This window comes from Saccostrea cucullata, unplaced genomic scaffold (assembly GCF_032062105.1).
Source record: "Saccostrea cucullata isolate Sc308-1 unplaced genomic scaffold, CSIRO_AGI_Scuc_v1 ctg5184, whole genome shotgun sequence".
In the NCBI taxonomy this organism is placed as follows: domain Eukaryota; kingdom Metazoa; phylum Mollusca; class Bivalvia; order Ostreida; family Ostreidae; genus Saccostrea; species Saccostrea cuccullata.
This window is the reverse complement of record NW_026938005.1, coordinates 47,876-75,798: the sequence shown is the minus strand read 5'-3', so window position 1 is coordinate 75,798 and position 27,923 is coordinate 47,876. Positions and strand designations below refer to the sequence as shown.

General features: G+C 33.5%; 2 protein-coding genes and 1 pseudogene across 3 annotated transcripts in view; all 3 read right to left on the bottom strand.

The window, feature by feature from the left end:
- Positions 1 to 10,644: 10,644 nt before the first annotated feature.
- Positions 10,645 to 20,541, bottom strand: LOC134249263 (heavy metal-binding protein HIP-like). 2 transcript variants are annotated; one of them, XM_062731632.1, is made up of 2 exons: positions 20,338 to 20,541; positions 10,645 to 11,090 (listed from the first exon to the last, which is right to left on the bottom strand). In XM_062731632.1, the coding sequence occupies exons 1-2, from the start codon at positions 20,507 to 20,509 to the stop codon at positions 10,684 to 10,686; spliced, it is 579 nt and encodes a 192-aa protein (XP_062587616.1). In that variant the 5' UTR covers positions 20,510 to 20,541; the 3' UTR covers positions 10,645 to 10,683. The 2 variants fall into 2 exon arrangements, with proteins under 2 accessions (XP_062587616.1, XP_062587615.1); XM_062731631.1 differs by lacking the exon at positions 10,645 to 11,090 and adding an exon at positions 18,358 to 18,976.
- Positions 20,542 to 23,761: 3,220 nt separating this feature from the next.
- LOC134249262 (interferon-induced protein 44-like) lies at positions 23,762 to 25,864 on the bottom strand (annotated as a pseudogene).
- A 117-nt stretch (positions 25,865 to 25,981) lies between these two features.
- Positions 25,982 to 27,923, bottom strand: part of LOC134249261 (interferon-induced protein 44-like) — a 40,838-nt gene continuing 38,896 nt past the window's right edge. Inside the window, exon 5 of the mRNA XM_062731630.1 lies at positions 25,982 to 26,176. Within this exon, the coding sequence (XP_062587614.1) occupies positions 25,982 to 26,176 (195 nt within the window). The remainder of the gene's footprint in view (positions 26,177 to 27,923) is intronic.

The window sequence follows — 27,923 nt, the reverse complement described above, 5'->3', positions numbered from 1 at the left end:
AACAAAAGAGTGATCATGGTAAAAATAAAACGTACATATACAATATTACCTATCACTATCCATCACTAATAATTATTTGCCGAATTCTCAATTACAATTGAAATAAAATACATTAACACAGAATAGAGTTTTTTTTTATTTTGCGAGAACAGGCCAAAGAAAGCGAACACAGTTCAAAATGATTTTATGCACCATGTTTGGAATTACATTAAATATGAAAGATGGGTAAAATAATCTTATTGAATCGCGATGTAATTAAAAATACAGTTTTCTATTAATTGTTAAGTCTTTCTACACAATGGTCTAATACAATCACAAACACTTGCTTTGTTTATTTTGCGAGAACAGGCCAAAGAAAGCGAACACAGTTCAAAATGATTTTATGCACCAGTGTTTGGAATTACGATTAAATATGAAAGATGGGTAAAATAATCTTATTGAATCGCGATGTAATTAAAAACACAGTTTTCTATTAATTGTTAGGTCTTTCTACACAATGGTCTAATACAATCACAAACACTTGCTTTGTTTATGTCCACAGGTGCCTGGTACACTCGTGACCTAGATCGACAGCGTGGGATTTGCGGCTTTGATTACATAACTGTAAAACATCTCGCTGAACAATGGGATCGTAATATGTATACAACTAATGATAGTGAATTATTCAATGTATAAAGTTTAAGATTAATTATATAGTTTGTTACAATGATAAACGTAGAAAAGTAGATTTTATATCTTCCGCTTTTAAAGACGTGTTCACTATAAAACTAATTAAATTTTATAAAGAAAAATAGAAAAAGTAGTTGTAATACATGATTTAATAGTTAATCATAAAACACGTTTAAAACCTTATTTTGAAGAAAATCAACATAAAATACCGTAGGGTATATTATTTACAGCAAGTTATACACATGATGAGGTCAGATTTACTTGCCGAATGAAAACGCTACATGTTTACCTGACCTGCTTTCGACTGCATATTATGCAATAACCCCGGTATATTCGAACAAATAAACATTCCTATCAGATCAAAAGGGTGTTAAAGAACAATTTTGCTCGTAATATCTAGATCGAAATATTTACCGTTTTTGAGTTATAAAGCAAAAACTTTCAAGCTCCAGAGATCCCTTATTTTAGGGGCCAGCCCCTTTTCTATAGTATTAAATGAAAGCCCTTGCAATTATGCACAACTTTTGTTCAACATGTCTTAACAAAATATTTTTAGTTTTCAAGATAAAAAGGAAAACATGTGTAAATTTTCGCTCTTTTAGGCGTTCTATTTTTTGACCCCTGTATTGCGCCATTTTGAATAGAGAAATCGAAAAACAAAAACCGATGTGCACAACTTCAATCCTTCTGTTATCTAAAACCAGTAAAATTTCTGCTCCAGCTCTAGTGGTCTCTGAGCCTTTGTCTGGAAATGAAAGCCTATAATTTTTCTTTAAAGGGAAATAACTCAAAACCGGAAGTGACTTTTTGAAATTATTGACAGCATTCTGATAGAGTTTATTACCGTCTATAATGTCTGAAAATTTGAACAAAATCCATTAAAAAATGAGCGAGATACGAGGCCTCAAAGTTGGCGTCTAGGAAGAAAAAAAAAAAAAGAATAATAAGAACTAGAGCAAAGCTCGTTGCAAAGCAACGAGAAGGTCTTCCGTCCTGATTTGACCGGAAGTGACGTCAGCAAAAAGAAAGCAATGAGCTTAGTCGTCTCCAGTCACTTTCAATTTTGCATCAAAACCTTACATGATAAGCTATTTTTGGCTACTTCCGGTTTGACCGGAAGTGATGTCGATGGACGGAAAATTAAGTTTTGTGCTTCCTGTGATATATGTTACCCAAAAACTTGTCAAAAACAGCAAAAATATGCATTTTCTGACTACTTCCGGTTTGACCGGAAGTGACGTCGCCGGACGCATTTTGACGACTTCATTAGATTAAGCTTGACATTTTGAACAACATTGCTTCTTGGATGTATTACAAATTCTCAATACTTTTTGAGATATCTGGAAAAAACTTTTGGCCCCTCTAGATCCCTTAATTTAGGGGTCAGCCCTTTTTTCGAGATATCATTTAAAAGATCTTGTAATTCTGCACAAATTTTGTTCTATATGTTTTAACAAAATATTTTTAGTTTAGAAGATAAAAAGCAAAAAATATGTAAATTTTCGCTCTTTGAGTCGTTCTAATTTTTGACCCTTATAAAGCGCCATTTTGAATAAAGAAATCGAAAAACAAAAACCACTATGCACAACTTCAATCCTTCTATTATCTAAAATCAGTAGAATTTTTGCTCCAGCTTTAGCTGTTTCTGAGCCTTTGTCTGGAAACGAAAGCCTATAAATTTTCGTTTAAAGGGAAATAACTCAAAACCGGAAGTGACTTTTTGAAATTTTAGATAGCATTCTGATAGAGTTTAGTAACGTCTATCAACTCTAAAAATTTGAGCAAAATCCATCGAGAAATGAGTGAAATATGAGGCCTCAAATTTGGCGTCTAGGAAAAGGAAAAAAAAAAGAACTAGATACGATCTCGTTGCGAGCAACGAGTGGGTCTTCCGTCCGATTCTTGATGAGATGAGATCAGATTTTGATTGAGAATTTCATTCTAAAATAATGATAAAGATTGTGAAGAAGAACGATTTTGCCTCCATAATCTGTAAATAGACATTGAACATAAAGACTTAAAAATTCGACTTTTGTCCCTCACGGCCCCTAATATTAGGGATCAGCCCTTTTTTCTTCATATCATCTTAAAGCCCTCAGGATTTTGAACACTTTTTGTTCAACAACTATTTAGAGATTCTCTTTCGTTTTCAAGTTATTTGAAAAAGAAATATTTAGGGGCCAACCTTTCAACTCCTTAATGGGGACATTTAGCGAAAAATGAAAGGTTGCATGTTGTTCAGAACATTATTTTGAACATCTTTTGTTCAATACTACTTATAAAAATATTTCAAACTTTTGAGATATAAAGCGTCAAAGATTTAGCATTCTGGCCCCTTGTGGCCCCTAATTATGTATCATACGACATTCAAATCATAATATATAGTTGTAGATTGTTGAGATAAACATTTTTGCTTCAGTAATGTATAACAAAATATTAACTGCTAAAGAGTTATGGAAAAAAGACTTTTTGCCCCTCTCAGCCCTTAATTTGAGTGCCCAGCCCCTTTTTCTTGATCTTTTCTTAAAGCTCTCAGGAATTTCAACCCTTTTTGTTCAACAACTATTCAGAGATTCTCTTTCGTTTTCGAGTTATTTGCAAAAGAAATATTTAGGGGCCACCCCTTCAACTCCTTAAAGGGGACGTATAGCGAAAAACTAAAGGTTGCATATTGTTTAGAACATTATTTTGAACATCTTTTGTTCAATATTACTTATCAAAATATTTCAAACTTTTGAGATATAAAGCGTCAAAGATTTAGCATTCTGGCCCCTTGTGGCCCCTAATTATGTATCATACGACATAAAAATCATAATATATAGTTGTAGATTGTTGAGATAAACATTCTTGCTTCAGTAATGTATAACAAAATATTAACTGCTAAAGAGTTATCGATTAAAGACTTTTGGCCCCTCTCGGCCCCTAATTTGAGTGCCCAGCCCCTTTTTCTTGATCTTTTCTTAAAGTTCTCAAGATTTTCAACACTTTTTGTTCAACAACTATTCAGAGATTCTCTTTCGTTTTCGAGTTATTTGAAAAAGAAATATTTAGGGGCCAACCCTTCAACTCCTTAAAGGGGACGTATAGCGAAAAACTAAAGGTTGTATGTTGTTTAGAACATTATTTTGAACATCTTTTGTTCAATACTACTTATCAAAATATTTCCCACTTTTGAGATATAAAGCGTCAAAGATTTAGCGTTCTGGCCCCCTGTGGCCCCTAATTATGTAACATACGACATAAAAATTATAATATGCAGTTGTAGATTGTTGAGATTAACATTTTTGCTTCTGTAATGTCTAACAAAATATTGACCGATTAAGAGTTATCGAAAAAAGACTTTTGGCCCCTATTGGCCCTTATTGTGATGAGTCAGCACTTTTTTCTTGATATCATATTAAAGATCTTGTCATTTTGCACAAATTATGTTCATTATGTTTTGACAAAATAATGATACTTTAAAAGATATGATGCAAAATGTCTCAAAAAATCAGTCATGATTCGTGTCCTAAATTTTGACCCCTACCGAGCTTCCATACTAGGCACTTCCGGAAAATTTCCTGACCATGTTGCAATATGGCAACATGTCCTCTATCATCCCTGAAAAAATCAGCTTTCTAGCTTTAGCCGTTTTTGAGTTCTATCACAGACATGGAGGTCATCAAAATTTCGATCAAAGGGCGATAACTCACGACCGGAAGTGAATTTCAAAAAAATGAAAAAAACGTATAAGGTTTAGATAAAGATACATCTTCTCCGAAATTTTCAAGAAAATCGGTCGAGCCATCTCCGAGAAATCTTCTGCACAAAAATTGTAAAGAAAAAAAAAGAATAATAACTAGAGCAAAGCTCGTTGCAAAGCAACGAGTAGGTCTTCCGTCCGGTTTTGACCGGAAGTGCCGAAAGTGACATCAAAAAAGAAAGCAATGAGCTAAGTCGTCTCCAGTGACTTTATAATTTCAATTTTGCATCAAAAACCTTCAAAATAAGCCATTTTGGCTACTTCCGGTTTGACCGGAAGTGACGACGACGGACGAAAAATTAATTTTTATGCTGCCAGAGACATATGTTATCCAAAAACCTGTCAAGAACGGCAAAAATACGCGTTTTCCGACTACTTCCGGTTTGGCCGGAAGTGACGACGACGGACGTATTTTGACGACACTAATAGATAAAGCTTGACATTTTGAACAACTTTGCTTCTTTGACGTATTACAAATTCTCAATACTTTTTGAGATATAAAGAAAAAACTTTTGGCCCCTCTAGACCCCTTGTTTTAGGGGCCAGCCCCTTTTACAAGATATCATTTGAAAGATCTTGAAATTCTACACTTCTTTTGTTCTATATGTTTTAACAAAATATTTCCAGGTAAAAAACTATTGTAGAAAAGGTGTTAAAAATTTGGAAATTCGCAAAATGACAATTTTCGGGCCATAGCGAGCGCCGACGTGCGGCACTTCCGAAAAAAATGAAATACTTTATACATATCTATAGACTTTGGTCTATCATACCTGAAAGTTTCATGATTCTATCTTGAGCCATTATTGAGAAAGTATGGAGACAACCTGACCCTTCAAAAATCATAAAATCGACAATTTCTCCAAACCGGAAGTGACGTCATCAAATCGGAAAAAAATGCATAAGGTTCAAGTTATGTTACATAAGTCCTAAAAGTTTCATGAAAATCCATCGAGCCGTTTTTGAGAAATCGCGTGCACAAAATCGGTAAGAAAAAAAAGAATAATAATAATAAAAGTGAAAAAGAAACCTAAGAATAACAAGAAGGTCTTCCGCTGAAGACGGAAGACCTTAATAATAATAACTAGAAACGATCTCGTTGCGAGCAACGAGTAGGTCTTCCGTCCGATTCCGAAAAATAACCCATAAAATCGAGCTGAAAATGGATTAAACATATTTTGGACACATTGGGAATTGAAACGGGCCACTAGCGTGAAAATCCAATACGCTGATCGATTACGCTATTGAACAACTACTCTTACTTCACTTGTATGTACATATAATTCTGCAACAGTTAATCTGTCTTGGAATTATGAAAGAAGGGTCACTATTCATAATTTTGCGCAAAACGCAACGAGTAAATCTTAGCGAATTTCTCTTGGAATGTTCATTTAAATAGGTGAGATGGCTTCAATCAAATAACAAAAGAGCGTTCTTATCGCCTAGCCTAAATTTTGAGGTGTGGAAAGTATAACACACACATGAAACATATAGTATATAGGCAAATAACACTAAAGCAGCGAAACAGCTATTAATTGGTAATTTTTCAATTTTCAATCACGAAAGTTGACTATGCCGATTACTTACACTTTCATGAAAAAGGTGGTATGTTTTACCGAAAAAAATGCCTCGATCGCCCTACGAGGGTCAAGAAATAAGATTTTATTATCTTCAATAACTTGCATTGAGAAAATAAAATGTTTATATAGGTCAATTAAACGGTCTTTGAAAAATTGTTATCTTTAAAAATAAAAATATTTTCTTATTGTAACAGTTGTCCTTTCTATTGATTTAATATGACACAAGTGTGCATGGGAAAACAGTGGTCACGTTTTTTACCTACTTCATTCTTGAAAAACTATTAATTTTAACTATGATTTAAGCTATGTGTTACCGTTATGCAGAACAAAAGATATAGATATTGTACTTCGTTTGCACATCAATTCTTTTCTATTTCTACTCTGAGAAACAACCAAAACCAATTAAAGAAGACTTGTAAGTAGACCTTGGATAATAAATGTAGTTTGACACCGAATTGCAACGAACCTACGACGTGACAATCCAAGTATCCCTTCACATTTCATTGTTCCTTATGTTACTTTCGTTCAAGCAAACGCTCAGCTGCCTCTGTAAACCCCTATTGCGAAATGTCGGAATTGACAGAGACCGCCGCCATTAAGATCACGCTTCAGACTTTTGAATGTTAATATCTCGAGTTCGAATTCATCAATTTACAAACAAATTATATATTCAGCCTAATGAGAAATGTTTCTATCAACCATACTAATATGATTTGAAAATATTGAAAAACAAAAAAGTTTAAAAATTTGACTTTTTTTCTTTGCATGCCGTTACGACAGGAAGTAGAGACGACGTACAAAAGATCGGGTCTTCGATAGTTCTTATCACGATCTATAATCCCTGAAAGTTTCACAGTGATATCTTTTACCGTTCTTTAGATTATCCACGAACAAAATGTCAATTTAAAATCAGATAATTGTCCGTAACTTGGCACCAGAAAGGAATTTCCAAAAAATCTCCAGGATATAGTAACTGCATATAGCAACACATTGTTCCTGCAAATTTCATAAAAATCCATGCAGTAGTCTTCGAGAAATCACGTGCACCAAATTTGATGGTCAGAAATATTATAATTATAATGAGCTCAGGCGAGCTTCAACGCCTTTTGCGCTGGAAAGATATAGACTCAAAAAAGCAATTTAACAATCCTTCCTCTACCTTCACTGAAAATCTCAAGTCAATATCTTCATTCGTTTTTTAGTGATTGCCCGGACAAGCTGACCCTTTTAAAATCAGTAAATCGTCCATATCTCACGACCGGAAGTGACGACGTACTTATAAAAAATTTCCAATAAGGTTCAGTCCAATATCTATCAGATCTGAAAGTTTCGTGAAAATCGACCAAGCCGTTTCCGAGAACTCGCTTGCACAAAAATCAGTAAGAAAAAAAATAATAATAATAGGGAAAAAGAAACCGAACGAAAACAATAAGGTCTTCCGTTGGAAACGGAAGACCTTAATAATAAAAGTGAAAAAGAAACAATAGAATAATAGAAGGGTCTTCCGTTGGAGACGGAAGACCCTAATAATAAGAATAATCTTAATCATCAGAATCAGTAGAAGGTCTTCCGTTGGAAACGGAAGACCTTAATAATCTTAATCTTCACAATCAGTAGAAGGTCTTCCGTTGGAAACAGAAGACCTTAATAATAAAAAAAATCTTTCGACTTTTGGTCAATAAAATTTTTTCAGGAGGGGACATTTCAGTGAGGTGGGAGGGAATTCCAAACAAACTATAATTTTATTTTGGCCTTATTGGGATTTGAACCCATGACATCAGGATTCTTACTCCGCAACTTTAGAGCAAATGCTCTACCTCTGCACCACATGGGCTTGTGTTTGGTTAAATTACCATCTTTTTGAAATTGAAAACGTCTTATTTTTATATGGATGTTTATCAATTATTGTCTCTTCATGGTCTTCATGGATGTTAAAAAAGTGCAGATTATAAATCTCAATTCAGTGATAAAAACGAAATATTAACAGGACAAAATCAAAATAGGGTTTGTTTGAATATTTTATATTTTATAGCTGCTGCTTTAATGAATAAAAATTCTCTTCCAGTTCTCTTGAACTTTATTGCACATAATTCATTGTTATTTCAGTCAACAGTTGAAATGCTCCTTGTTGGAAGTTTCAATAACTGAAGAAAATTGCGCTCAAAAAATGATTTTCATTGGCGTCGGAAGCAAATTGAAAGGGGGGGGAGGCTAAGTGATAAAAAAATTATACCATCAATAAAACCTGAAAAGCAAAAAAAAAAAAAAAAAAAAGGAAAAATGTCCCAATCACAAAATCCTATTTCGTGGGGGGTGGGGGTGGGGGATGTTAGGTTCGAACTTTAGTACCAAACCTTTTTAGCTCACCTGAGCTGAAAGCTCAAGTGAGCTTTTCTGATCACCCGGTGTCCGTCGTCCGTCCGTCCGTCCGTCTGTAAACTTTTCACATTTTCAACTTCTTCTCAAGAACCACTGGGCCAATTTTAACCAAACTTGGTACAAAGCATCCTTGGGTGAAGGGGAGTTTAAATTGTTAAAATCAAGGGCCAAGACCCGTTCCAAGGGGAGATAATCAAGAAAATACGTAAATAGGGTGGGGTCATTAAAAAATCTTCTTCTCAAGAACCACTGGGCCAGAAAAGCTGAAATTTATGTGGAAGCATTCTGGGGTAGTGTAGATATTAAATTCTTAAAATCATGACCCCCGGGGGTAGGGCGGGGCCACAATAGGGAATCCAAGTTTTACATAGAAATATATAGAACGAATCTTTAAAAATCTTCTTTTCAAGAACCACTTGGCCAGGAAAGCTGAAACTTATACGGATGCATCCTTGGATAGTGTAGATATTAAATTGTAAAAATCATGACCCCCGGGGGTAGGGCGGGGCCACAATAGGGAATCCAAGTTTTACATAGAAATATATAGAACAATTCTTTAAAAATCTTCTTCTCAAGAACCACTTGGCCAGGAAAGCTGAAACTTATGTGGGAGCATCCTTGGGTAGTGTAAATATTAAATTGTTAAAATCATGACCCCCGGGGGTAGGGCGGGGCCACAATAGGGAATCCAAGTTTTACTAGAAATATATAGAACAAATCTTTAAAAATCTTCTTCTCAAGAACCACTAGGCCAGGAAAGCTGAAACATATGTGGGAGCATCCTTTGGTAGTGTAAATATTAAATTGTTAAAATCATGACCCCCGGGGGTAGGGCGGGGCCACAATAGGGAATCCAAGTTTTACATAGAAATATATAGAACAAATCTTTAAAAATCTTCTTCTCAAGAACCACTGGGCTAGGAAAGCTGAAATTTATGTGGAAGCATCCTGGGGTAGTGTAGATATTAAACTGTAAAAATTATGACCCCTGAGGGTAGGGCGGGGCCACAATAGGGAATCCAAGTTTTACATAGAAATATATAGAACAAATCTTTAAAAATCTTCTTTTCAAGAACCACTGGGCCAGGAAAGCTGAAACTTATGTGGAAGCATCCTTGGATAGTGTAGATATTAAATTGTAAAAATCATGACCCCCGGGGGTAGGGCGGGGCCACAATGGGGAATCCAAGTTTTACATAAAAGTATATATAGAACAAATCTTTTAAAAAGATCTGCATCACCCAAGTTACTCAGGTGAGCGATGTGGCCCATGGGCCTCTTGTTACAAACACCACCACTCTCCTCATTTTTAACCTATGTTGCGATGTGTCTGTGGAAAGTGGGGGGGGGGGGGGGGGCTAAATTTACGAAACAATGTTCAATGTCTATACTAAGTATATATTTGGAAAAAAAAACTTAGGGGGGGGGGCTAAGCCATAGAAAATAAAAAAAAACCATAGGTTGTCTCGTATGAAATATTTTTAGCATAAGTTTGACATAGCTAAGACCTAGCTAAGTTCGTTTTATGTTACGGTTTAAGACATACTTAAGTAGTATTAGTCAGGTCCTTAGATTATGCCTAAACCGTACTTACGACCCTACGTAAGTCAAAAACTTAGCAAGCTTTATGTTACAAGCTTACGCGGGTTATGTATTTTTTCTGCAACAGCTGCGACCGTTAATTCCATTAATAACAAACAAAAAAAGCATTTTATTGTTTAAACTAAATTGACGACGGCTTTTTCTCGTTCATGACAAGGAGCAAACGACGGGTGTGTCCAGTCGGCAGAGGATGCGAATTCCTCCCTTGCACCTGATCTCGCCTCTCATAGGCGTCGGAACCGGGGGGGGGGGGCTAAGCCCCCCCCCCCCCTTTTTTTTTCCAAATATATACTTGATATAGACTTTGAACATTGTTTTGAAAGTTTATCCCCCCACTTTCCACAGACACGTCGCAGTATATGTTAAAAATGGGGAAAGAGGTGGTGTTTTGGAAAAAAATTGGTACTAAAGTTCGAACCTAACCACTACCCCCCCCCCCCCGACGAAATAGAATTTTTGTGATTGGGACATCTTCCCTTTTTTTGTTTTTTTGTTTTGCTTGTCAGGTTTTTTGGATGGTAAAATTCTTTTATCACTTAGCCCCCCCCCCCAACTTTCAATTTGATTCCGACGCCAATGCCTCTAGTGTTTTGTAGATCTGTGTTTGCTCCGCTCCTTTCTTTGTATTGTTTTATGGAAAAGCAAACTCTTGCACAGCACTATCAACAAAATATATTTCAAGAAAAATGTGTTGGAAAATTTATTTCAAATAGATTAACAACCACACAACTTGTACCCAGACAGGAACGTGTAACTTTCATGAATGAGTTTGGAAGTTTTGGTGATGGTTTGAACCCAGAATTGATTTCCTTTTTTCAGTTTTATGACAAGGTGCCCTGATGTATTTTGCCATTCGCTTGCCTGATTAGCATTGGATATGTATGCACGAGTGGTTCCATCTACAATACCAGCTATGTACGTAGTGGATCCTTTGTCTGTGCAGTATGTCCAGGAAAACGAATAGACGCCATCCTCTGGTGCGGTAAATTTACCCGTTGTTGGGTTGTATCCTCCTCCCTCATTGGTCAATACATTTCCAAACTTGATGACTGTATTTATTGGGATGCTGTTAAGTGTTTTAGATAGAGTAGCATGAAATGCCACAATATTTCCACGACAACCTGAAATTTTTAAAATGTATTTATATACTACTAGTATTAGGACTCGATATACAAAATAATAAACCACTTTTTGTCATTACTCCACTGGCAAATCAAATGTATGGTACTTGTTATGGATTTATATAATATGTTTATCAAATGGTTTATTCATCAGTGTCTTATTGGAAATTTGTATCCCAAACGGTTGTAACATGTATTAAACTGTCGATTTGCCTAAGACATAAATAAAGTGGCTATTTTTAGACTAGTTTGATCTCCTTTAGAAGAAGAATTCCATATAAAGATACACTATAATGATCAAATTTCAAAGCTAATATTTATGAATTTTTTTCTTTGAAAAATGACAGTTAACAGCTTAAAATACCTTTTTTCTTAAAAAAAATAAGTGATATCTAATTGTTAATTTGTTTCGATCCCCTAGCCTCCTTTTAAAAAATGCCCTAAAAATATTTTTATAGATTCGATTCTACTTGTCCAATTTCTAAAACCAAAAGATTTTCAACCTTCAGCCAAGTCACTGTATATCAAAAATTGTTGAAACAGAAAAGAATTTAGAAAAAAAAATACGGCAACAGAAAGAATTTAAAATATTCTAATGTTTAAGGTCTGACAATTTGTCAGGAAGATCATAAGTACCAGGGTTAGGGGCCCGAATAGAGCCGACCTACCCTTGGTGCTTTGTTACAACGCACTTTGAAAAATTACGCACTTTGAAAAAATTTTTCAAAGTGCGTTAAAATTTGGGACCAAGCTAACGCACTTTGAAAAAAAATAATTTTTTGGGAGTTGAACTATGATCAGACTCCCTTGGTTGTCATGCGATTTCTAGCGTAGTAATTTTACAATGAGTTATATAGCGGCTGTCGTGGAGTTTCTGTGTCGGCCAGTTTACTCCCCTGTGATATACTATACAAACTTGCACTAGTCTATATAAACTCGAAGAAACTTCCGCAATAAAAATAGTCCATCTCATTCTTATGAATTAATCTAATTTTCATAAATGATTTGAAAGTAAATTAAAAGGATTTTATTTAACTTAATTTGAATAGCATATTTTTGTCATCTCTCTTGAGAAATGACACGTAAATTTTGATTTCCGTATGAAAAAAAGTCCCGTCATTTATCATTCGGCAATCCTCGGCTGACTCCACTACGCTCATTACAAAAAGTGCGAGGTCATCAAAGGAGCAACAACTGGTCTAACTGGTTTGACAATGACGCGATTGTCTAAATATAGAGATGTAAACAAAGATGTAAGGTCAAAGGAACGCTAAGGTTTAACCGAACTTCTTTCATTTTGTTTCAGCAATAAAGAGACCGAACAACGTTACTTTAAAAAAAAATACTACGGAAAATATCAGTGTCAGACATTTATTTGCTTTGACAAGTAAAATGATCTGTTAGACTGGAAACTTTTTGTCAGACCAGATACATGCAACTCATTTTTTTTAAGTTGGTAAAGGGAAAAATAATAGCATTAAAGTTTGTTGATATTCGATCTCACAATTTCAAATGGCATTAATTTTACATCCTTTATTTCATGAGTTTATCAGCATTCAGTTGGTCTCGTGTACAACATCAAATCTGAGCTTGAAAAATGTGTACTTGCATTGCAGTATTTACTTATAAAATGTATCATTTGATTTTATTATATAATTAAAACAGTTAAAATTAATGAATACATGCGTATGCATGGACACAATGGTATAATAATCCCAATGACTGTAATGATCGATCTGTGAGAAAGATCGTACCTCATGATTACAACTGGTTTTTTTTTCTTGTAATACATGTAGCTCGTTAAACTATGTCTGATTTTTAATTACATTTGAATGAAATCAAAATCACAAACTTTAAGTGTCATTCGAGTGGCGCAGTTTTTAAAAGAGTTTGCTCTAGAGATTCAAAGTATAAGGCGTTAATTGATCCTTACGTCGCAGGTTCGAATCCTGTGGAATGCATTTCGAGATAAACTCTTTTGATGAGACCATATAAACCGAAATCCCATGTCGCAATATGTACTTGCACAAAACGATCCCTCACTACTCAGTGGATTTGAGTGCCGTGTAAAGGTAAAAATTTGTAGACTTACATGAAGCTAGCTCCATCGACAAGTGGTAGTGTCTTAATATAATTGAAAAATTATCGAACTCAAAACAAACAAAATGTAAAGTATTCAGATACTTACTTCTATAAAGAAAACTTGAAATGAAATTTAAAATTAGTGAATAACAAAACTTGATGATTAAGTAATAAAGATAGATACATTTTATAAAATAGATAAGCACGGAGTTCTATAAAAATTATGTCCGAAAAGAAACATTCATACCCAAAAGAGAATAGCAAATACTTATTTTAATCAGAGGAAGAAAAATGACAATCTAGTGTCTGGTGATGGTAACATCGAATATAAAGAGTGTTTGTTTGTTTGTTTCTTGGGACCAAATATCTTGTACACATTCTAAAGAGAGTAGGGGGCGTTTGGATTCAAATGCTTCAGAAATATAAAGGTAGTGTTTAAGTTTGAGTAAGAAATGGTACTGAAAGAAGTTTGAAACCTACCCACGAAATAGTATTTTCGAGTTTGGAAATTTTTTTTGGTGGTGGGGCTTGTTTGTTTGGTTTGGTCAAATTGTTGAGGTAAGAATTAGAAAGAATAAATCCAGATCTAAACTTAACTGTTCGTGCGCAAGAAATATACAGGTTTTTTTTCAATGGATGGCACTGTAGCTCTCCGGTCCGTCAAAATCTTTTTTCGGACAGCTACAGTTCTGCAGCTAATTTAAAAGCAGTCCAATGATCTTGGCTATTCAAATGCAATAGAATTTTTTTTTAATGTTTTGTGTTGTATCTCTAACAAATCAGTTCTAGCTGACTTGAATCTGAAAGCATGAAACTGTTCCTATACTTCCCGTGAGATCTTTCAGATAACAATGTTCAACTCCCATGAGTACTTTCAGTACTTTGATTTTCAAAGTGCCTTAATATCGACCATATTAACGCACTTTGAAACAAAAATGTAAAGATTGATCAATAGTCCTTCATATAATCGGTATGATAAATAACAGATCCTGGTTTGATAACTTTTTTATGATAAAGTCACTGTAGGACCTGAGATAGGACGTTTTAAATATTTAAGGTAAAATAAAAGGGAAAATTTAAGGGTCTTGAAAAAAGAGTAACGATTGTTTAAGTTCATTTATTCGTTTCTTCTTTTTTTTTTAATTCTAGTCTTTGATAAGTAGATGTAAAGGTGTAAAGGGGCACTAACAGAGGACAGCTTCAAGCAACTTAGCATTTATCATAATAAAAAAGGGGCCAAATTGATTGTTCAAAACTATGAAAATTCTTTCTCTCTCATACGTTTTACTGTACTTAAAAATTTCTAGTTTTCATCTGTGTTAATTAACTCATTTATTATTGAAAGTTTTCAACGTCATACCAGTTAGGTAAATACATAATTATATGAATGCTTTGAGTATAGCATAGACATCGAGACTGGGCGAAGGACCAGGGGAGGGGATGAGGGTTAAACCCCCCACTTATTTTGGAAAGATATATACACCGTATAAGCATTGAAAATGCAGCGTACCCTTTTTAGGTTTATTGCTCCCCTCCCCCGTTTGTTACCGACACCTATGTATTGGAAAGAAAAAGATTTGGACTGAGGGATCTTATACCCGTCTTCTCCTCTTTTCGACGGGAGTAAATCAATTCATTTTTGAGGTTAGGGTTAGGCTTAGTTTTTTGAAAGATAAACAACAAATGAAATCTTTCCATGACTAAAATATGATTTTTTTTTTCAAAGTGCGTTAAGTATCTCCATGGTAAAATATATTGATGTAGACTCAACGCACTTTGAAAAAAATTTTCAAAGTGCGTTGAGTCGGTCCCAAATTTAACGCACTTTGAAAAAAATTTTCAAAGTGCGTTGATTTTGTCCCAATTTTAACGCACTTTGAAAATTTTTTTCAAAGTGCGTAATTTTTTCAAAGTGCGTTGCCACAGTGCTTGTATCTTTTTTATTAGGAGTTTTTAAGAAGTTTAGGTTTTCTTAAGTTGTAACTAGACGGTTGTAATTGATTCTTTCTTGATTGATACCCAAGGCAGGGATACTTATGAATAATATGGATCTAATTAGTGATTAGAAAATTTGGCATTTTTTCATTTTTAAACAAAGTAAGCGTTAAGAACTCAATTACACATTACACAACGAACGGCTATTTTAAAGTACATTTTTGAAATTTCTTTGCAGAAGCATATACATTCAATTATTTACACGCATTTTATGAAGACAAAAGACTTCCTACAATTTCAATCATTATAATAATTGATCGTTTTAGTGAAGGAAGGGAGATGGTTAAAATGATGTTTGTTCCGTTGCCGTGAAAGTAAGCTATGTTTTTAATAGTTAACCAATTGTAAGGAAATATATCCGATTTAAGTTTTAAAAATGAATAATGGATACCTTAACAATAATTAAATTATTAACAACTTGTTTACCCTTGATATTTTTAACCGATCAATTACATAAATTAGATATGATTAAAAGAAGGCGCTCATACTTCATATACCTTGTACTTAAAAAAAAAACAATGAAGAAGTATGACCTTAAAGGGCTCAAGGGATGGTTAGGTCCGATTGTCTGGAGTAGAAGTAAGGACAGGGCGGTAATGGTCAGCAGCAAAGGCAGTAGAAGAGGCGGAGAGCAGATTGAGACACAATTACTTTGTAGGAACGGCAGAGGAGGAAGGGCAATTTAAGGTCTACACTCTAAAAAAAGTTTTACTTGTTGCTTTTAAAATAAGATATTAGATTAAGAAAAACTAGTAATTTTTAGTAATCCATTTAGTCAGAATAGCAAGTAAATGACTATCATTGTTAGTAATTGTAAACATAATTAGTAATAAGGATGAATTCATTTACTTATAAAATGATTTACTAAGTATAAATACTTAATAGGAATTATATATTACTTAGTAAATGAACTACTCATTTTTACTATTTTTAGTAAATCATTATTACTTAATTTAGAGATAATACTCTTTCTATTTACTAGGTTTTATGAATTATTACTAAGTAAATGTAATTCTGGAATTAATAGATATCAAGAATACTATTACTTTGGAGGATACTAAGTAAATGAAATGCTTATCATATTTACTAAAATCGATATTATTTCTTTGTAATTGTTTTATTATATTTAGCAATAAAACATTTAATTCCAACATCAAAAGCCTTCTAAATTGAATAATTTGTATATTTCTAAGGACCATTTTAAAAATAGTTTACACTTTCAAGTACTTAATACAGCATTTTAATTAGTATAACTTTTTTTTTACATGAAGAAATATTTAGATAAAAGATAACTCCTCCTTACAGACAATTAATATGACAATTTAAGAATTCAATCCTGGCAGTAATTAGACTACCATTTTTTAGTAATTATTGGTATTGCAACTGCTTGATTCAGTAAATAAATTATTGTTTTAAGTAAATCAATTGAATACAATTTAAACAAGATGTGTTTGTGAAACACTAATCCCCCCAGCAAAGGTTTCACTTTTCTTAAATGCAAATTCAATATATTGGTATTTCTTGATATCTCAAAGGTCAAGATCAAATGGTCAACGTTATTGGTATCTAATAAAAGGTCTTGCCGCAAAAAATACATATCTGAAATATGAAAGCACTAGCCCCAACCCTTCAGAAATTATGATCAAGTTTACCAACTTATTATATATATATAGTAATTAGACTACCAGATTTAAGTAATTTGTTCTGCAGCTGCCCTGAATCCTCCTAGATGCAGTAAATAATTTATTGTTTTAAGTAAAACAATTAAACATAGAAATTTAAAAATATTTTAGTAATAGCTAGTAATTAGTGGTAAACTGTAAGTAAAAACCAAGTAATATGTTATTACTTACATACACAAATTTAAGTAAATATAAATTACTAAGTAAAACTTTTTTTAGAGTGTAATGGTATCCAAAGACTAGCAAAAGGAAAGACGTATCATGGTGCAGAAAGAAATCTGAGCCAGAGAGGAAGAAAACTGACAAGCTAAGGCAGTGGAGATGGGAGTCCAGGGTGCTTAAACAAGGTGGAAATAGACCAATGGACACTATCCTGGGCAGACATCGGGAAATACTAAAAACAACAGCCAATTTCCGCAGATGGGATCTCTTAGAAACACCAAAGGGCTCATTCTATCCTCCTTCAAGGTGGCATTATCGGAGGGAAGATACACACATGACGTTATATTGAGGTTATAAAAGAAATGACAGGCACAATAGTGGAAGAGTGGAAGAATAAAAGCAAACAGACAACAGTGGAACATATACAAATTATATGCTTAGAAAGAAGATAGGTGAAACGGCGAAGAAGAGAGAAGATCTAAGGAATACTTAAAAGGCAGACGATTGGAAGCTGGCTGTATGTCTAGGTCAGAAACTGAAATTCCCAGAGATAATTCCAACTAATCTCAGGCCTGATATGGTTCTGGGGTCATCAAATAGAAATAAGATAATTGTCATAGAGCTGACAGTTTTATGGGAAGAAAGATACAATGAAGCCCATGAAAGGAAGAAGGCAAAATATTACTCATAGCTTGTAGAATGTAAGGAGAAATTAATGACGATAGACCTGGAGCTATCTAGTAGAGGTTGGATATAAAGGTTTCCCGGCACAGTCAGCTTGGAGGATGTTTTCTGGTCTAGGGGTGACGGGTAGAAGCAGCAGTCCAAAAATGATCAGAAAGATCATCAAGCTGGGTTTAGGTAAAGAGAGAGAAACAGAGATTAGAAGCTGGATACCCAATATCAACGCGCAGTGATTTTCATCATCACTGTGGAATCCCTCTCCCCATCCTGAAAGTTTATCGAGCTAGGGGGTCGAAACACACAATGAGGGATGGCCTCGGCTGAGGACGTCGTAGGTACAGCAGCAGTATCATCACATCTGTATGTAAGTAACTTTTTAAAAAATCAACATATACCATAGGTAATTCAGTTTTGTAATTCTACTTACTACCACAGGAGTCTGAAGTTTTTATCGTCAAAAAAAAAAAAAAAAAAAAAAAAAAAAAAAAAAAAAAAAAATACGGAAAAAAAATTTCCTACCCTTAACTAATTTTTAGTTAAGGGTAGCAAATTTTTTTTTCCGTTTTTTGTTTTTTTTTTTTTTTTTTTTTTTTTTTGACGATTAAAACTTCAGACTCCTGTGTTACTACTTACGAATATTATACCAAATATGCTTTTATCAGCAGTGCAAACAAGATACGCGTTTTTAAAATTATAAAATTCATTTTTGCGAAATATTTTTATGTACACAATAAAATACAACAGAGACATATAAGATTTTCTTTTCTCATATGTCTCTGGATACAGCAATAAAGAAAAAAATACACATATTCAGGGCATCTTTTTGTTCCTAACGGTCCAAGACATTCAAATTAAATGTAAAAAATTATTTTCCAGAAAGTAAAAACCCAGAGAAGCTGTTTCCACTAAACTGAATATCAACTATTTGGTCATTTTTGGGATGTGACTTAATGCACACCCGGTCATTTTTCTGCAATGAGAGAGTCGCCATGTTGCTTCCGGTGTCGAAGTGTTCGATATTTAGTCCCGCCAGGGCTTCAGCCTTTTTATCATCATTGACATATAAATAGATACCCAGTCTTTTATTAGGTCGTACTTGTACAGAGAAGTAAAAGGCGTATTTTCCAGCCATTGGTGCTGTGAATATTCCTGTTTCAGAATTATATCCGTCCCCTTCGTTGTTTAGTACCTTCTTTAAGATAATTATCTCCCTTTCTTTTGTGATTGTTTGACGAATACTGCTGTCTGCAGTTGCAGAAAAAGCTACAACTTTCCCATTCACTGGAACATGATAAATAAAAAGTTCTTCATTTTTTTTACTTTATACTTCAAATAAATTTTAATACTGTCAGTTCAGAACATCAAGAAATGATCACTTCATTCTAAATAGGGATTTGACCTATAGGACCGGGCTTGGTTTTTCTCTCTACAAAAACCTGGTCGATTTTCGTTCTGATTGATGACATTAGGCTGAATATATATAACAATTTGTTTTTCCTAAATCTTCATTTCAGTGAATAGACATAAGAGGAACCCTTTCATTTATTTTCTGAGTTTGTTATCTTCAGAGGTAATAATTGATATTTTTCTTTACTTCTCATTGTGCATATATGTAATGGTAATGTCTACTGTCTCTGAAATTCTATTCTTTATGTCTAGGCTATTTATCCTTGGATATTAAAACATGCCATTAATGTGTGCAAATTATATAGGCCTAAATGAAATCCAAGGAAAACAGTTACTGATATATGTAGCCAATGTGATTAAATTCTAAGGAATATCATCGCAGCTCAATGCTGCTAAGAATACCTGTATCGAGTAACACAAAGTGAGCTATTCTTGTCCTCGGAGAAAGTGTGCTTATATTGTTCCGCCTGACTGACAACTGTACATTGGATTGTTACGATCTGATCTCTCGTTAGTGTTTCTTATATCAAGAATGGGCATGCATAAAGGATAGATAATTGAAAGAAAATGCATAAGTCTAAAAAAAAAAATTAAAATAGTCTTTGAAAAGGCGAAAAATTAAAACTTCAAAAGTGTGGAACCAGGTGGATTCGAACCCCCGACTTTAAAAAGATAGTATCGATAGTGTAAAAGTCAGCACTTATATCAACTGAGCTAGTCTGACTATGAAATTCAATGGCATAAATTTTAAGCAGATTATCAAAATCAGGTTTCCTTATTTTTTGTAGGTTTTTTTGTGAATTTCGACCCTAGGGCAGGGGTGCCCCTAAAAAAATCCTACCTTAAATTATTCTTTACATCCATACCTATCAAAATTTTACAGTTTTATTTAGGGGCAGGCCTGCCCTGAAGGACTTCTAGGCCAAAATACATGCAAAAATCAACGCTTTAATGGACAAAATGGTGTTTTGGCCAACTTTAGAGGTTTATTGTAAATTTGTAAATAATAAATATTAGGTATAAAATACGAATTGGAAAAATTTAGACATATATACGGTAGAAAACAACAAATAAAGATTAATTTTTCAATGTCACTTTTTCCGGGAAATTATTTTCTCCTATAGGTCAATTCTTTTGTCAAAGTGAATACATCCTTTAGCCATTCATGACCATTAGGCAAGATTTAGAAGCATATTTTATTTTTAGCATTAATTGCATGCTCAAAATATACCCACTTTGATTTTCCTGACGTAATCGAATCATTTCATCCTTCATTTTCATCATTTGGTTTTGTAAGTCCCAGTTTTCTTTATTTGAATCATACAACATCTGACATTTAGTTGTCGGTAGAAACATTAAAAATATTTGTATCCAGACAATACAAATCACAGATGGTGACCACTGCATGTTCCTTTAAAAAAAAAAAAAAAAAAAAAAAAAAAAAACAATGGACGTATAATGGTGACAGTGAAGGTCATACGAACAGTATCATAAGTGCAATAAACCAGTTAGTATACAATAAGTATTAGAAAGAGGCCCTCGACACTTTTTAAGAGCAACAAATTTACATATTTGATAATTATCTTAAGTGTCTCTTTTCACTCCTTCCAATTGTTGTGTTGTCACAGTTTGTGTATATAATTTCGAAATCAATGTCTAGTTGAAAAAAAAATGATTTTACACATAAGAACTTTGAATTTGATATGAAAAATATGGAGTTTGTGATTGACATTTGGAGATCAGTTACCTTTATTCATAAGTAGACTCGATCCCAATTAAAGTAAAAAAAGTCTAAGCATCTGTATCGTATTTGAATAAATGCCAAAGGCTTTGTTATATGTTGAAACTTGCTGTTACTCTGTTTTGTGGCTGCTGAAGTTGGGTTCCTGTAAACCAGCCCGAGCTCATTATCAATACCCCCCCCCAATTGTTTGACGCTTTAATAGCCATTCTCAAAGAATACTCTTATTCATGAGTAACTTTCCCAATTGCCCTTTCTGCTCCCAAGCGTATGTCATGCATGTAGTTCAGCAATTGCTGTATTTTACTTGCATGCGCTTCTAGAATAATGCTTGAAATATTAGGAAAGCGCCAGTTCAATTGTCCTTTGAGGAAAATTTTGAAAGTTTATCTATGTTGTGCCATATATCAAATGAAAAAGTAGGTGACTGTGTTATAGTGGTCATTACTAGAAGGGACCCAAAATTGATATATTTCCCATTAATATGTTTTGCCTTGTAGCTTTATCAACAAAATAGCCCGGGGAAAGATGGCTACATGTAGTATTTTTAATAATGGGTTGGTTGGGCAGGTCGCACAAAGTAATAGTGTTAACTGGTCCATCATTGTTAATGACATTGTGTTCATTGTGACTTTTGAGTAACTGTAACTGCAGCTGCAAACAGAGTTTGACCATTTGGAATCAATATTGAGTCCACAGTTAAAGGATCTGACTGAGAATCTGTGGTACTTTAAAATCAGGGAGGTATGGCTCAATATGCGGAATTACGAGGGGTGATCAAAAAGTTAGCGAACTAATTGAATAACTTCCACTAAAGAAACAATATTTGGTTTCAATGTTGAATATATTTTAAATTAATCCTCTCTGATTTTATTGCACATCAACCACCGTTCTGCACATGCGCGAATCACGTGATATTGGCGGTCACGTGACCCCCTCCGTAGCGTTCTGTCACAAAAGTTGAAAGATTTTTCAGAGTTTTATATTTCTTTCCACGTGAGTTAATTTTTATAACAAGATTACTTCATTTGTCAGATATGGTCAAATCTCTTCAACAAAATGGGTGGATAATAATATCCTTTTCAAAAATGAGTATGGCAACCATTAAAACACAAATCTTCTGTCTCGGGAGAAACCTTTATTCAAGGTGGATAGAGAATGGGTGCTTCCTTTTTATCATATCTAATATGTTTAAAATCTAAACTAAACGATATCTTAGGTATTTAATAAGTATATCATTGTTCAAATATTCAACTATTTTTCAAAGTGTAAATTGGAGGTCTTTGATAGCAAATTACTTAATTAAAAACACATCTTTCCAAACTTGCTTTCACTGGACAAGATGACAAGTATCATTTTTAACCATCTGCCTTCCTTCACTAAAACGATCAATCCAATCATTAATTGAATTTATAAGAACTCATTTATCTTAATAAACTGTGTACAAATTATTTTATGATACTGCAGAGAGATTTCTAAGATATATAATAAATTGTACAGTCATTTGTTGATCGAGTTCGACTGAGACAACCATTTTTCGTCACAAGTGACCTAAATAGTGACGTCATTTTCACATTGTGACGTCAAAAACAAGGAGAAAAACTTTATTCAGCATATGTTATTTATAAACCTTGTGTATGGCTATGTGTGCACCGAATTTCATTCTAATATGAATTGTGGTTTTGTAGATAAAGAGATAGTTCGCGAACTTTTTGATCATCCCTCGTATTTACAATAATGACACCCCCCCCCCTTCTAAAAAAGACCTGGATATCTGTATAAACATACACATTTAATTTAAGAGCTATATAAATATGGAACAGACAAGATGATGCATATTTATTAAAATTTAATCCTCCAGGATCAGTCACTGTCGAAATTCACTTACAAATACAGTGGACCTTCAGATATCCAGACGCCAGATATCCAGATGCTTCAGTATCCAAACGATTCATCATCAGAACGGAATTTTTTAAACGTCTTGTTTAATCCGTAGGCTTCACATATCCGGAACAAATTAACTAGGAACTAAAACGTCCAGATAAACAAGCCTCCACTGTATACAATATACATATAAATTTTGAGTTTTATGTGTACTCTTTACTTAACTCTGCAGCTTAAATGCACTAACTTTTAAACACAGTTATAAACCACCGAAATTCTTAAATACATGTCCACTGAATTAAGATTAGGACAAAAAGTAACAAGAAAACATTGATGTAACCATCAATTGTCGCCCGGGAAATATATAAAGTAAACAATGGAAATGAGTCTTGATCATCAAACTGCTTCGATATGTGTGAAAAGGCATGCATCTAATTGATGGAGACGATAGTCGCGAATATTTTGAAAACTTAAAGTCGGATAAAAATCAACCAAAAACGATACCATTTTAAACTTGATCAATTCCTCAAGTAAATGTTGGCTGCATAAAGTATAAATTGAAGTTAGACACATGCACCACCTATATTCAAAAATGTATTAATTTTCAAGTTTAGAATATAGAACACGAACTGTGCAGAGTACGTTTTTATGCGAGAAGTAAAATTCGATGTTCTAAAAAAAGGGACCTGTCATTTTTTCGATAGTAAATGATAAGCCACTTTACATATTAAATATGAAAAACATATATATTTTTACAGATTTACTTTCTGGAAGTAAATATATTATGTATCTCGTAATTTATAAAGGGAAAGAACATTCTGATTAACAATCTTTTCAATGTTTAGAAAACCTTTAATTCTGAATAACTACTCCCACCCCAATCCCCATACACCAACACTTAAACTTATATGTATAGAGCAGCCCGGTCCTCCGGGCTGCAATAATATGTACTCCCCATGTGATGAAAAATTACTCCTATGTCTTCAAAGTCATATCAAGTCTGATAAAACTTCTTAGTTATTTGAATTCACTTTAAGTTCACTCTCTTTTTATGAAATTCTTAAATACACGTTCGATGAATTAAATAAGGGCAATTCGGAATTTATGTAGCCCTTTTATATATGATGAAATATTGCTTCTATGTCTTCACAAATTAAACCACCTCTAATTCAGGGATTGATAAAACGTCTTAGTTCTTTGCATTAAGTTTCATGTTCATTTTCTTTTTCTTTTTCAAGTTGGTACTGCTTTTCCAAATAATCGTCTGCAAATACAATGTAGAAGGGCCTGGTTAAATGCACTTAGTGCTAAAATGTTCATGTTCGTCTGCAGATGCAGTTCCTTTTCGTAGTTCTTGACAGGGAATACATAATTTCTTGGCACCCTCATAATTGATGCAGCTTGATTAACTTCCATCTCAATTTTTTCACTAACAAAGACATTGCTGACGTCATGTTTTACCAGTTCACACAGGAGGTCTATTTTTGTCAGGATTATTAAATGTGGTATACCTAAGTAAAGATTTTTAAAAATATAAAATGCAATGTACATAAATAAATTTAAGATATAATTGGCATTCCTAGACATATCTCACTTCTTCCGTCTTCATTGTTGCACTAAAAAAATTTAAAAGCATAGTGTACTACCTTCAAATATCTAATTATTTTAAGGAAACATGAAAATAATAAAAAAAGAAATCTATTCCAAGAGTATTAAAACATACAAATCATCAAACAAGAGTTGATAGACTAAGTGTCAGGATGTTAATTTATGACTTTTCTTTATACCTCTGTCAGCCACAGTTTCCTTGATCTGCTGGAGTTTGTCAGTAATTCCTTTTGTTAAGGACCCTATTTTGCTCGCATCAATGACGAAACAAGCCACATGAGTTCTTTCTTGCAAGGTTGGATTTTTAACAAACCCCGTTACATGCTCTGACGCATAAGAACATAAATTAAACTGGAAAAGAACAAAAGCAATTTTTATGTGCGGAAAAAAATGCAAAATTTAATGTACTGTTTAGAGTAGTTAATAAGAGTTATCTGTAATCTGACTAATCACTGACATAATTATCTTCCTAGTTTAAAGAAGGTGTTGCAGTTCTTTTGTTATTTTCCCTTAATGTGTAGCAGATTGAAAGAAGATTTTTTATGTTGCAGAAACTCATATTAATTTTTTTCAAGTGCAACAATATATAAAGCACAACGAGAAACACTATTTGGAAGCTGCGTTTTGACTTCCACTTTACCATTAAATGATGTGAAAATTAGTCTCACGGCAAAATACACTGTATATCAGGTTTTCCTTTTTTAAAATAGGGAATCCCCATTGTTCTGAAAAAGCGCCTCTTTGAAACAGAATAATTTTGATATATGCACAAAGAGGCAGAAATTTTTTTCGAAACTGCCATTTCCATTTTTTGTTTCAAAGAGGCACATTTTTGAAAAACCCAAAATTCGATAAAAATGATTCTCCAAATGTAATGGGAAATATAAACATGAAATAACGCTGTAAATCCATCGTCTTCGAAATGGTCTAGTGGATATGCTGGTGGGCCTCCAACTAGTTCTATTATCAGAGAATGGGTTCGAGTCCTGGAATGGATCATTTTTGTATATTTTTTGAATTTTTTTTTTTACACATGTAATGATAGTGCAATGAAATTATATATAGTTTTAAAGAGAGAGGGGGAGAGAATTTCAAGAAATTGAGTAATAACAATATATTAAAAATGCAGGATTAAATTGTTTTTCTTCATATGCTGTGGCTTAAAACTAATACTTTATTCAGTTTTGTCCTGGAAAATAAAGTTACTGTATTGTTTAAATAATATTTTTTTTACATACTGTATTTATTCTAATTTTGAATAATTCTGGTCCTTTAGTTAGTAGCCAGTATTTGAAATATGAAATTTCTTGGATGTAGCACCAATTATGTGATTATGGGACGCAGTTTTATTTCATAAAAATATCCTCGCACGATGTCTACAGTATATCTTTCCAAATGCTGCTTTAACCATTGTGCTTTTTGTTGTTCCAAACTTTTTGTACAACATGACGAAGGTGTTGTGCTGTGTGAAGCAGGAAATACCCGCCGTAAACATAGTCCACTACGTAACTGTATCTATATTTAGACATAACGAGGGTATTGATATGTAGTGAATAATCGCGAATTTCTGCAACACACTCTTTTCAGACAAGCTTGAAAAAATTAAGATTCTGTCTTTCTCATTTACATATTTGAAAACAAATTACTTAGGAATTTTGTTTGTTAAGAGCATAAATTACCGTATACTGATTTGGTAAATTTCCATCCAGCATGTATCCTAAATCTTTGTCATTCATCCATTTACTCAAACTTGTTTGGTTTGTATCTATTCCCACCGTATCACAAATTCTGAACTTCAGATTTTTCTTTTCAGCAGAATCCCGGATTATGTATCTCATAAACTGTAAGTTAAAGGGATGTTTAATTTCAAAGAACGATAAAATATGTTCAAATCAAATCAAAGAACAAGCAGTTTAAAAAAAAAAATTATGTCATAAAATTTAGATGCATAAAGGTAATTCCACCCTCCTATGATGTCATAGGTTTTTGCAAAAACTGTAATTATTTTAAATTCATACCTTATAGAAAAATATCTCTTGGAAGAAAGCTTTACAATAGGTCTAATGATAAATATTGTTTAGTTAAAGAATTTTAAAAATGCATATTTTCTTAATCAATTATTCAATCTTTAAAAAATGTTGACAAGGGCTATAACTCCTTCTAAGGTCTCTTCATTCATGCATTTGCTTTACTGTAAAATAGTTTCCCTGATATTCACAATTCAAAAGTATCTTTTAAGTAAGAAGTATTTAGGAACACTCGGCATCAGAATTATGAATTTTAACCAGTTTTTACAGATTTTTCTCAATACTGTTTACAAAAAATGTACAATTTTTTTTTCTGTTGAAATACACTTACACTTACTTAATTTTTGTACTTTTTGTACTTTGAACCTATAAAATTGTGAGGGTGGACACTCCTTAAGTAGTCCAAAAAAAAAAAACCTTTTCCCTTCTCTCACTTCTGGAGTACATGTATTAGATTCATTTAAAAGCAACATTGATCTCCAAATAACTCTTTGTCCAAATAGATTCCATTTTGTTCTTGTTATTTATTTTTAGCTCACCTGAGCCGAAGGCCCATTCCTGAAGAACTATCACACTAGGAAAGATGACACTTATGTGAAAGCATCATCAGGTAGTGTAGATTTAAGTTTATTCATATCATGACCCCCAGGGGTAGGCGGGGCCACAATGGCCGATCAAAGTTTTAGATAGAAAAATCTTGAAAAATCTTCTTTTCCAGAAACATAGGGTCAGGAAAGATGAAACTCATTTGGAAGCATCCTCAGGTAGTGTACGTAGATTCAAGTTTGTTCAAATCATGACCCCCAGGGGTAGGGCGGGGCCACAATGGCTGATCGAAGTTTTACATAGGAATATACATGTATAGGCAAAAAAATCTTTAAAAATCTTCTCCAAAACCATTGAGCCAACAAAGATGAAACTAATGTGGAAGCATCTTCAGGTAGTGTAGATTCAAGTTATTTCAAATTATGAGTCCCCGGGGGTAGGACAGGGCCACATAAGCCGATCAAAGTTTTACATAGGAATACATAGGAAAAATCATTTTAAAATCATCTTCTCAAGATCAGCAAAACCATTATTGGTGATAATAATATGACATCCTCAGTTAGAGTTAATTCAAGCTTGTTCATGTCATGACCCCTAGGGAGAAGGTGTGGCCATAATAAGCAATCAAATCTTTACATAGAAATATATAGGAAAAATCTTTGAAACTCTTCTTCTCAAGTATGGCAAAATTATACATGTATGTTTTATTTATATAGTGACATTCTCAAGTAAAAAAAATTCAAATCCCTTCTCCCCCAACAAGTAAACTTTTCAATACTGAGCTGATTTGTGTTTCTTAACTAGCCCATGTGCTCAGGTGAGTGGTGTGGCCCATCGGCCTCTTGTTTAATTGTAGGTTTTCATTTTTCTAAATTTTGCTTTGACAGTGCGTTTGCAAATTTTCCAAGGAAAATGGATCGGCTTACTAGTATACCTTAAGTTTATAACATTAAAAATAGCAAAATGGAAATATTGTATGTAAAGTTACATAATTAAATCTAGTGTTTTTTTTTTT

Coding starts and splice junctions, on each gene's coding strand:
- LOC134249263 (XM_062731631.1), bottom strand. CDS start 20,509: ATGCAGTGGTCACCATCTGTGATTTGTATTGTCTGGATACAAATATTT. Junction 18,977..20,337: donor ATTACGTCAGGAAAATCAAA/GTGGGTATATTT, acceptor ATCATGTTCCAG/TGAATGGGAAAGTTGTAGCT.